Source organism: Aptenodytes patagonicus, chromosome 1 (assembly GCF_965638725.1).
Source record: "Aptenodytes patagonicus chromosome 1, bAptPat1.pri.cur, whole genome shotgun sequence".
Taxonomy (NCBI): Eukaryota; Metazoa; Chordata; class Aves; order Sphenisciformes; family Spheniscidae; genus Aptenodytes; species Aptenodytes patagonicus.
The window spans coordinates 37257210-37269463 of record NC_134949.1 but is presented as its reverse complement, the minus strand read 5'-3'; the positions used below and the strand labels follow the sequence as shown (position 1 = coordinate 37269463).

At 43.8% G+C, this 12254-nt stretch overlaps 1 protein-coding gene across 1 annotated transcript in view; it reads left to right on the top strand.

The window, feature by feature from the left end:
- The window catches only part of PPM1H (protein phosphatase, Mg2+/Mn2+ dependent 1H), a 143208-nt gene that overhangs the window by 119746 nt on the left and 11208 nt on the right, over positions 1-12254 (top strand). The window contains exons 7-8 of the mRNA XM_076332063.1: positions 5392-5455; positions 7167-7274. Coding sequence (XP_076188178.1) covers positions 5392-5455; positions 7167-7274 — 172 coding nt within the window. The remainder of the gene's footprint in view (positions 1-5391; positions 5456-7166; positions 7275-12254) is intronic.

Sequence of the window (12254 nt, the reverse complement as noted above, 5' to 3'; positions counted from 1 at the left end):
TTAGGACTGTACACTATAGTGAAGGCTCCCTGGAGGTCCAGAGCTCACATGCTGGTCTGATTTGACCAAGCCAGAGATCATATATGTGTACAAGCCATGCTGAGATATTTTAATGTTGTTTTTTAATTTGTAGATGGGTAGACAGAACTGGGATTTGCAAAATGAAACGTTGTTCAGTTTCAGGTTCAGAAGAAGGAGTTTCTGAATTTTCTGGGAAAAACACAGGTTTTAAAACTTGTATGTTTTCCTCTTTACCTGAAAGAAACCCTATGAGAGTATCTTGGTTTAGCGTAGATGTTTCCCTAAAACCTGTTTTGTGCATATGTGCACATGCATCTGTCAACTTTAATCCATTTGGGTTTGCCATCATCTTAACAAACACTACTGTAGTTTGTGTGCTTTTATTATCTTTGTTTATCATAGTTTTGCCTCATTAAATTATACGTCAGATGAATAATAGGGGAAAGATACTGAGGCACTGGAACATTAAAGCTAACCTACCTAGAGGGTACTTAGTATCAGACAGTGCTGTCTAGATTTAGAGATCCTGACTCTGCAGAAGCACATATGTGTAAGGACACTTTTAAAAAATTATGGCTGGATCTAGCCATAAATTGTGTAATTTTTGGTGGCTCTGTGCCTAACCTGTGCTACACATTTTTTCTTCTTGGTAGTAAGCACGCACTTATACTGGTTTAATGCCTGTAGTTCAATAGACAGTACAGATAAACAGTTCCTTTTGGGTCGGTGATTTAAGCTCTGTTATCCAAAGGGCTAGCTCCAATACACCGATTCCTTGTGTGGGAGGGGAAAAAAAATGTTTCTATCAAGTTTTGTGTTGCTCAAGGTTAAAATCTTGTTTTCTGTTGGTGTGACCAAGGAAAGTTGAGCTTGGGGGACAGGAGGTTGGTTGATTAGCTGAGGTGGTTTTGTTGTACGGAGTTTTTTTGGGGGGTGTTTGGAGGTGGTTCTGGGTTTGGGTTTATTTCCAGAGTGGTAGCAAAGCAGTGCTAGAAATACACTGCCTCCACAAACCTGTCTCAAAGGAGAGCCTTCATCCTTGTACTCAGTATGAACTAGGGCATTTCTGAAGCCATAGTGCTTTTTCTTGCTTGCTTGCCACAAGTGGGTTTTGCTCTATGCTTCTAGCTAAAGCCCCTTGATGATTCTTTTTGCTCTTGCTCAGGTTTAATTCTCAGTTTACTATCAGTTGTCACTAGCAGAGATGTGATGCAAACTTTCTAAAGCCAAGTGCTATGGAAAAGCAGAGCACGGAGTTTGGATTCCCCTATCGTTCACAGAACTGAGCCTTCCAGGTCAGGGTAGATTGTGTTTTTGCCACCATCTGTTGTGCCTGGGGTTGCCAACGCAATACTTTTCATGACCAGTAACCTTCCACAGTTTGCTGTTAAAAAAAAAAAAGTGGATTTTTTTTTTTGGTCATCAACAACTTCTACTCTTACATGAATTTGTATGTGCTTTCAGAAGGCCAATTTTAAGAACAAATTACATGGCAGGAGAATGTGTAACACATGTAAGAAATTATCTAGGGTTTTGGCTCTGAAATCTGTATTTGGGAGCTGACCAGTTTTTCAAGTTCTGACCCAGCAATATGCAGGTAACTTTGGTAATCTCTTATTTAAAGAGTGCCTAAAGCACTGCTAATGACCTCCGCACTATAGGAAACTTCTTCCGTAGATTGTCTTGTGCATTTAGCAGCTTCTGGTGATTATTTCACCATGTATTTAGAGCAGATTCCAGTTAGCATATGAGTAACATCATGTCAGTTCTAGTTCTTTCGTTCTGACATCTCTTTTGGCTCCCAGTGTGATTTGGCCCGGTTTTTCAAAATGTTGATCCTGAGTCCAAATGTAACTTTGTGGGTGGTACATATGTCAAGCCCTAGTTCAGTATTTTTGGACAGCAGTAGCATTTCATAATTCTTTTGAAATGAAAAGAAGAAGTTAACTGAAAAAACTGCAGCTAGATCTAGCTGGGCACAAGCTCGCCTTTTCTACTCCCCCCTCCGCCCCACTGTTTTTCCATTTGGAAAAATAGAGGTTTACGTGGCAGAAGCACTTGACAGGATTTAGGCTCATTCAAAGCAGCAAGCAATAGCATAGCTTTGTCTCTATCACCTGTCTTGTCATGCCCTGGTGGCCACTGAGACCTCCTGGGATGCGCATGGGGAGAGTGGAGGGTTGCAACCCTGTGTTTGTGTTTGTTAAAACAGTGAGCTAGGCTGAATTACGTAGATGGCTGAATAAGGCCATGTTGGCACTAAAAAAGCCAAACAACCCCCTCAGGTTCTCCATATGTCTGTGTTTGATATACCTACTGCCATATTATATCTTTATATACAGCACACTCTAAACGGCACAGGAAGGTATAAATGCAACTTTATTACATAAAATCAAGTGAAATAGTCCAGAAGGTTGTAGCTTGTGTGAAATAAACACACAAACAAAGTACAGGAGATTTCACAGGGCATAAATCAAAATGAACTTCATAGCTTCCTTCCTTCCTTCTCCCCAGTGCAGTTGCTGAGCTGCTAGCTGAAAAGCTGTCCTTCATCCTTCTCTTGCAGCAAACCACACGCTCGTATATATTATTAATTTTGTTTACTAGTAATGCAGGACATAGGTACTTTTCTAGAGTGTCTCAGGTTGCTTTTCAGTGTGTCTGTGCCAGCTCTACTGCTGCAATTGCAGTTCTGAGCATTGTTTTTCAAGTGCTGATAATTTTTCAGGCAATAGCAACATCAGCAAAAAAAGTGTGTTTGAGATGAGTCTTGCCACCCAAGTTCTGAGCCTAAGAGGTGATTTTCTGTGAGAAACCACAAAACAAATCACTGTAGCCCTCTGGGCTGCTTCCCTCACTTAGTCGCATAGCTTCAGAGGTCATAGGCTAGCCAGCTGCCCTTCCTAATCTGCTGATGAAACAAGTTAGCTTCAGCCCTTGCAACATGGCCTCTTCCAGCAACTTTGCACCGTTGTGTAGCAGTTGAAGGCCCTAGGGATGATGGTCCTTAGGGTGGTTCCATAAAAGATGCTGGACTCGGCAGTGGGGACCGTTCTTTTGAAGGACACCGGCCTGAATGATGCTTTTTTCACCCCTTCTCTTTTTCCTTCTTCCTAAAGTGCAGTCAGTGTGAGGTGCTATGCAGGAGAATATAAGGAAGGAGGGGAGAGAGGAAAGAAAACTTGATCCCTGTTTTTGGCTACTTACAGGACAGTGTAAAGTGGGGGCTTCAGACTTAAGTATTTGTAGTTATCTTACAGATAATATAGTTTGTGGGCTTGTCAGGCTTGTGGTTTGATTAGTCATTTGACTCTGATGCCCAATATGGACTCAGCTGATACCCTTTTTCTTGGTGTCAGAGCACAGCTGGCTCTTTGCAAGGAATAGGAAGGAGTTCAGACTCCTCCTCAAGGAGGTTTCGCCAGGGCTCTCAGCACTGTAGGTCCAGCTGGAAGCTTTGGGACATGTTCATGAGCAGTCAGGGATGGTAAAATTCTTCCTCCACATTCAAACCAGGATATCCAAGTTGGTGAGTGAGGCAGAGATGTTAGCTATTCCCTGTTGGAAATAAAGGAAGGAACAAGAGTGAAGTCCATGACTGACTCATCCTTCCCAACAAAATGCTATTCCAGGATTTAAACATCAGGGAAGTATTATCATGCTGGCTACTTGTAGTGATTTGTGCCTTTTTGTTTGGTTTAAGAGCTAATCTGTTTGCCCTCCCCAGTACAAAATGCCATTTAAATGCCTTCACTGTATTGTCTCTTATAGAGATGCCCAAGTATCATGGTTATATACCCAAGATACTCTTGACTACGTGGTCTCCCATGAAGCACCCACTGTGTTTTGCAAACCTCACTTGGATCTGTTTTGGGATTTCACAGCTTAGTGATGTTTTGTAGTATGGGAGCGGAGTCCTCCACTAGTTTCTTCTTTTGTGTTTTGGTGGTTTTTCTTTTTTCTACCCCTCCCCTAACCCCCAAACCCTAATATGGGCCCTAGTTGTGATTACTGGGAAATGTAAAGGTGGGGCTTCAATGTCTGTGCTACTCTTAAAGTCTGAGGCTTGCCTAGGTGATGCAGCATGTATAGCTGTGTAATACAGCACCATTTATTGATCCCAGGTCTATGCCATATTTTGGTGAAGCAGGGGGCAGTTCGATTACAATATCGGATTTCACCCTTAATTTTTAATTTCCTGCTGGTTTATGTCACAGCCTTAACATTGCTTAAACATGATTGAATGTGACTCCCCAGAGCTCAAGCAGCCAGCCCGGCTGGAGAGCCATGCAGTAGGGGCTAGGGGTGGCTGGCAGGGGACCCACCACGGCACCTTCCCTCCTCCTGCTTGTCCCTTCCACTTTGGCTGGTAGCGCTGACTCGTGCGCTCAGGGCATGATTTTGGTATCACCCTGAGGGCTTTGGGCTGGGGTGGGCTGGGAGGGAAGGACAACATACAGGGAAAGGCTGGGGAGGGACAATTTTGTGGTGTGAAGGAAAGCGTGTCCCTCTGGGGTGACATACTTTAACCAATGAAGCTCCCCAGCACCTCAGCTCGATCGTGTGTAATACAAACCACAGGACTCTACAGCTTATGAGAATGACACAAATCTATTTATTTATTTATCTATTTCTCAATGGTGAAATTGCTCACCTTCTCACCTCATCAGTGACAACAGCTGGGTGTGTAGAAGGTGGAGTACGCAGGCATGTGGTAAACAGAATCCGAGCATGAGCATTTACTTCTCTTGTCTCTTGGCCATGGGAAAACTGCTGTGAAACGTGAAATCTCTGACAACTTTGACTGTTGCAGTCAAGGTCGAATGAGCACTAAATATCCTTCTAAGACTCTTCAGCCCGTGAAGCTTGTCTTGGTTTAAGTGGTCCTGAAAGGTGAGAACAGGATCGGAGAGCTGTTTCACACTTTGACTGTGTACACATCCTGTCGTTGCTCACCATTTCACATTAACAGTGTGAATCTAGTCATTGGTTAGCTTCTTGGTGGGTTTGGGGTTTTTTTTTGTTTGGTTGGGGTTTTTTATGACACTGTATTACGGTGTAGCTGCTGCTATAGCCAACGATATCCTATCTGATTAGGATGTTACTCCAGTCCACCTCTTTTTCCTTGCAAGCAATAAGAGCAGCTTGGCATGTTAGATATTTCCTCGTGTTCACTTTTCCTTTTGGTAAAATGGATAATTCTTTAGGGAAAATCTTTCCACAGAAAAAGAAATTTACATCTTGTGTCAAAGATAGAATCCCTAGGAAAAATAATGATTTTTTTTTTTTTAATCACAGCTGCTTGTTTCAGGGCACTGGGTCACTAATTGAGTGCAAGCTTTATAAATGTTGTTTGTCCTCTCCCCACAGGGCATACAAAACCATTGAGGAAGATGACTTGAAGTTTCCCCTTATATACGGAGAAGGCAAGAAGGTGGGCACGTTTGCTTTCCTCAGACGAAAGGAAGAAGGAATTTTGTGCTGTTTACCACTCGATTTAGCCTGTGGCAGTCCAGTGTTTTCCACTCAGTATCTCTTTATTTTATCGTTTTGACAGCTTGAAAGAATATCTTGGTTCTGTCATAAATCAGTCTCATGTCTAGGGGGCGGCGGGGGGAGCTCAACATACTAAAAAGCATTTTTATAGCAAACATAGTCATTTGCTGTTCAGTTTGCGTTTGTTTTTCTTTCATTGTAAGTAGGCTACAATGAGACTGTCTTAAATAATTGACTTAAAATGTTCCTGGTTTCATTGTAAAATATAACTAGGCTGGATGAAGATAGCAAAATACTAAATGTTTGCTGAAGACAAAGCAGAAGGATATTTAATAACACTTTAGAGTGCTCTGAGATGCAAACCCCTAATTTAGGAAGGGGAGGGATCAGGGCAGGATTTGGGAAGTATAACACCCCTTAGCCATATCTTCTTCAGCTAGTGTACATGAACTCACTGTTGAATTTTTCTGATGTGTGAATGCTGATAGTTTTTCTTGAAAGGGAGAAACGAACTGTTCTGTTTGGGTGTACTTTGTTTCTAGTTCCGTGATTAAGAACAGTGAGATCATCAGTGCTGGTCTCAGCAAGCTTAGCTGGATGCAGCAATAGGATCAATATAAGGACGCAGTGGTGTCAGTTTGCCGATATTGGTATGCTTGCTGTGTTTCTAAATAGTGCTCCCCTGCTGCATTAGGTTCTTACCTTACCTTACGCTCTTCAAAATTAGTCCAAGTTTTGAAGGTTCAGACCTGCAGCTTATCTCTGAAGTTGGTTAGGTTTATAATTATTTGCAAAACATTTCATGCACATCTTTTTAATTTACTTTCTGATTCCCTTACGGAGCCAGGGGTTAGTGAAGCAAAATAACTTTGAGTCAGTTGCTCGCTGTTATTGATGCTGTGAGCTCTCTTGTTCAGAAACTGCTGCAGCTAAACTGGAGTTTACGGGAAGTGATATGCAGAGGGCGAGGTTCCCCATGAGGCAGTCTGCCTGGTCAGTCTTTGGAGAAGCGTTAATGAAGAAGAGCCCAGTACCTCTTGGGAAACAGCTTATGTCACAGAGGAAGGTGCTTGGGGAAGGAAGTGGTAGATCTGAGGTAATAGCAGACCTGCCCTGGATCGACTCTCCACAGGGGAGAGCGCTGTGCTCAGTGCCATGGTCACCTGCGTGTTCAGCACTTTAAGGTGGCCTTTGGCACTTTTCCTTGGTGAAGGGAATATACAGCAATATGTCAATAGGAAGAGGCTGCAGGTTTCTTAGGTGAGTAATCAGGGTCCTCATCCTTTTTATAAAACCTGTTTACTAACAGTATAATTTGCTGAAGGAATGCGCTTGTAGACTGGTGTGGGACAGCGAGGCGACTGGGTTGCGTTTCCGTAGTCCCAGTCCCTTACAGACGGCCACAGTCTAAGATGGGTGTACACAGACTGGGATGTGGATGAATACAAAGCTTGGAATAATGAGAGAAGTGGAGATGACATGAGTGTGAAAAGCTTAGAAGTTGACTAGCTGTGTTAAATCTAGCGTTTCTGGGAGAAAAAAGGGAATTCATCCCTAACTGGCAGTTATAGAGTAGGAATATTATCTCATTCCCTATTGACACAGTGCAAGTAACAAAATTTGATCCCATTGCTTTTCTTTCTTTCCAGGCTAGAGTTATGGCAACAATTGGAGTGACCCGAGGCCTGGGAGACCATGACCTGAAAGTGCACGACTCCAATATATACATCAAACCTTTCCTGTCCTCATCTCCCGAGGTAAAACAGCCAAGGTTCAACTATCTGATTTGTGGGAGAGAAACAAATACACTTAGTGTGCTTATTTGTTCTTCCCAAATTGTCCATTCTGATTGTGGTCCAATCCAGGTAACATGCTGCCTTTCCCAAAGGTGCAGCATGTTAGTAACATCCACATAGTAGGAATGTTACAAGTTCCCCAGCTATGTGCTCTGCCCCTTGTTGCTCCAGATCCCTGGCAGAGCATTGATGCCTTCTCACTCCCCGGTCTATGGTTACCCCGTAGCCTTGCCATTCAGTGTGACAGACACCCATCTCTCCCCACCTCATGCTCCAGCTCCCCTTGAGGTCTAGATCATGCTGCCTTCACAGAAGCTGATGTAAATCTGTGCTCTCCAGAAGGGAGCACTGGATGTCTTCCATGATAGCATAGTATCCTGCATTACACAGAGGATACCAGATCAACTCGTAAGCAGGAAAATGCCAAGAGCGATTGGAAGCGTGCTTTATGCTTCCATCTGTCTGCCCCTTCACCTCCAGTTCTTAATTCTTTATGATGGTTTTGTGCAAACACCAAATAATGGCAGTGTGCGTTCCCAAATGATGGCATAACGAGGGGATTATGCAGTATTTGTGTTACAGGTAGTTTTGAATATCTCCATTATTTTGGCTTGCCTCGCCACAAACAATTCCAGTTTTTGACCACCAGAGACATTGTAGTGAAGGATATCGAGCCTTCCAAAGGGATTTGAATGTATTTGTTAAAAAGAAACATGCAAACCTCAGGGTTTTTTTCCGAATGACACATATTTTTCATAAAATATTAAGCAAGAGCAAACCATCCAATGACAGCACAAAAAGACGAGGCTTTGCTTCCATGGCCCAAACGCTGAGAGCCGTCCACCATCAACTGCCTTGCTGGAGTTTTAACCATACCCAGTATTTGACCTTGAATTTATTGCTTGCTATAGCAGTGCGAAAGAGTGAAGATACACAAATGGCATAATACTGCTAGGAAGGAACCAAATTATTAAATTAACCTTGCTTAGAACATCTTTGAGACTTTAAAAATAAAAATTAAAAAGGTGCTGAGAGATTCTGGCCCTGAAGAAAAGGAGGAGATCTACAGACAGCCCCTTCTTCACATTTCCTTGCTGTCAATCCAGTACCTTCCCTTTCCCCCCTTTGAATATGTGTAACCCTCGCTTGGGACCTGCTGCTGTTCTCAGCCAGGCAGGCAGCAGCTCTGCCCTCATCACTGTGATGGATTTGTTTAGTGCCAGCGAAATGATGCAATTCTACCTATTTATTTTTCTTTCTTGCATGTTGAGACCCAGTGTTTTTGGGGTATGTAATGGCTGCAGCACAGTATCTCAGCAGTATCATCTCTGCCAGTTGCTGCTGCAGTATTTGTCTGTGTGTATAAACCAAAGCTTCTCATGGGCTTTTCTGATTTGTGTGGAGTGTCTGTACGTGTTCAAATTCTGGAATATGACATCCAGTTCATATGCTATCCACGTTTCAGGATCTCTTAACTGCTTCACAAAAGGGAAGCAAAATTGGCTTTTTTTCCACATTCCCTTCACAGCTAAATTCAGCAGAAATGTACGAGGGCAGGAGGAGGAAGGACAGAGCACTAGCCACCTCAATCTTGAGATACTGGCAAAAAAGCCCTGAATTTTATTAGGAAGTAACATATGCTCCAGCCTGCTTTCCATTGCACCTTCTCTTAATCATCTCTTCCTTCTTTTCCCAGAGAGAGTCCCAGTGCTTTACCTCCTCATGTTCTTCCCTGACTTGTTCTGTCCATACGTGGACAGTGCACCTTGCACAGAAACCAGCATTAAGAAACAATGTCTTTATGCTGCCATCTGGGAAGCTTGGCACTTGGAAGTAAAGGCAGTGGCGTCAAGCAGCAGTCATATTTAGCCCTTGTGCAGCATTGGATTTCGAATTGTTTATATAGAGGTAGGGAAGCACAATGTCTGGTTTCCAGACCTGGAAAAGGGGAGGCACAGGAAATTAAGGCACACGGTGAGTCGTGACAGAGGGAGGATCCAAGTCCTCTGGCTTCTGTTTCTGTGCCATAATTACAGCATCCTTTCCCACGTTGGGGGGCAATGTGGCGAGTTTTCAGAACATTTTACTTCCAGTGTGACAAAGCTCTGGTATGCCATGTCCATCAAAATTTAGCTGAAGGAAAGGTAAGCATCCCTGAGACTACATCCAGAAATAGGCATATAAAAGTAATTTGAGGGCGGTGTAAAATGATATTTGGAGAGAGTGCCAGGCTATGGGAGGAGAAGACATGTAGACAAGACTGACAAATGTAATCAGGATTCAGTGGCTCAGCTGTTACGAGACCAGATTTGGAGGACTTCTGCAGGTTGGTGAGCTCTAGAGAATTGAGCCTTTTATAATGAACTGGAGTAGCACAAAGCAGGCAAGCCATGGCTGAGGCTCTCTGGCATGGAATTAAATATTTATTTTTCATAATGGAACAGTTCATTTGAAAGCTTTCAGAAGGAAATTCTGCTTTTTAAAGCTCAGCAAGATCCACCTTGTTGCAGCTGAAAAGCAGAATTTCATCCTGAGATTTTTCGAACAGCAGCTCAGCCGTTTGGTGGGAGAGGTGTGGCTCTGATGGCAGCGTTTGGCCCTTGCCAGCAATGCACCTGAAGCCAGCCACCACAGCAAATGATAAGAAGGTAATGAAAGAGAATTTTTCCCCTTCCATTATGTTAGTAAAATCTTTCTGACAACTCCACAACTATGTCAGAGGAGACCACTTTAGATTCACATCTGCCTTCTGGAGAAATCTCTCGGAATTACAGCATTTAAAGGAACAAGCGAGGCAAGTACTTAGAGAAGTACTGTTTGATCAAAGGGAGTCAAGGTGGTTTCAAGAAGCAAACATCCCGCTTGTAGCCTGAAGTCCTTCAGGGTTATGTCTACCAGAGAATTAAAAAAAAAAAAAAAAAAAAAAAAAAAGAAATGCAGTAGATGGTCTTGCATGAGCACTTTGATTTCTCAGAAAACATTTGAGAAGCTGTTCTGCATCACGGGTTATTAATATAAAAGATATGAAGCTATAGATTAAGTGGAAAGTTGGCACAGTCTACTGGAAATTGGCTAAAGGGCAGGAAACAAAGGGTGGCAGTAAAAAGCTAAAAGGAGATTAATTGGTGAGTGCTGCAGGGAGCAGTGTTGGGACCCGCTTTTTATTATTTACATATAAATTACTTGGAGGGTGGTATTGAAAGATCTTGTCGTTTGCCAGCGAAGCTGTGCTGGATAACACTGCGCATAAAAAGGGACGATACAATTAAGAAAGGGCTTAATTTATTGAAGTAGCCGAGTTGATCAATAGTGCAGGCGAGTGAATGCGGGCTGTTGTTTGGCTCGAATTCCCCTGGGGCTGGCTGCTGAGGAGCACCTCAGGTGGCTGCAGGCTCGCGTGTCACTCTGTTGTGAACAGTTTTCAAGCCGCAGGGACTCGCATTGGCTGCCTCTTAAAAACAAACCTGGCAAACAAGCCGCAGCGCCTTCGCAGAACTGCTGTGGTCCTTTTCAGCAGCGAAACACAGGTTTTGTCCGGTGGGTAGATCCATTTGAAATGTAAAAGTAAAACCAGCCCACCTGTTTGTTCGTTGCTTATCCAGAGCATTTTTCTCAACGCTCTTGACTGCATGTAGGTGAGCAATATGAGAAACAAATATCTGGATTGAAGAAAGGAGTTATGTGACAAACTGCATTACACATGTTCAGAAAGATGTCATGTGCGACTATGGGCTCTAGTGGTGTGTACCCACTGTTACCTACCAGCAGAGGTTTGTAAGTACCAGTCAGAATAAAATATAGTGTAACCCAACTCTTACTGTCATGGATGTTTGTGCTGCCAAGGTGGTGCTCCTTCCTTACAGTTGGCTTTTTACATTTTCTGGTTACTAAAGTCAAGTTTAGCTAGGTAACAGGTCAGCTGCTCCACATCAAGACATCAGTGGATGGTGGAAGTATGGTGACCAAACTGGGCTCCTTTGAGAGGTGCCCTGATGCTCCAGAGAGATGTTAGCATGAGAAGGTTTGCCAGGGCAGCACAGAAGGGGCCGGGAAGCTGGGGGGAGTTGGTGGCAAGGCTCTTGAGACAGCATGGGAGGCAGAGGACAAAGCATAGGTAGCCCGAGGTGTTTGGGGCAGAGGACATGAGTTTTGTGGAGCACTATCAGGATTGACGTCTGGCTGCAGAAGCAATGAGTCATGGGGGAAAGCCTGAAGATTCTGGGTAGAATTGCTAGGAAATTTGTCAAGGGTGCAGCACCAGTTAAGGAAATCTTTGTGCTGTTGGACGGTGTCTGGCCAGCCGTCATCTGCGTTAGCGGGGCTGTGTGATACTGTTTTGCAGTGTGTGCAGCTTTGTGAAAACTTATGTTGCAGACAGAACGTCGCTTAAACCTCGCTGTTGTTTAGTTTCCCAAAGTACAGCTATGGGAAGGGAGGCAGTGGTTAGGTAGGTTGGCTCTGGAATTTAAAAAAAAATTTTAAAAAGTAGTAATTTCCATTGGAGGCAATGAGCTGCTTTTGGTCACATAAGATTTACAGGGCTGCGGGGTCGCTTGCTGTTGTAGGCACTTAAGTAACTCCCTGGATCTCTGCTTGTCGTTCCGAAACTCTCGCCTTTTTTGTACAGCGTGTGTGGGGTATGCTATGGGGTGTTGCACAATGTGGGGTGTGTGGAGTGGATGTTGAGTGAGCCCTGCTGGTCTGAGCATCCATTACACACGCCCTGGTGGTGCTGCCCAACCTGTGTGCCTCTGGGAGCTCTGCTGTCACGCTGCTCTGTGTCCATCTGAAGGCACATGTCGCTACTGCAAGAGACCCTCATTGACCCAAGTAAGAACTAGAAAAAAGCTGCTAGCACAAAGGTGAAGGGTTAGGAGCTGGCTTCTTTCTGCGCCTGGACAAGGTGGTCTGTGAGCATAACCTGAACCTACGATCGACTGG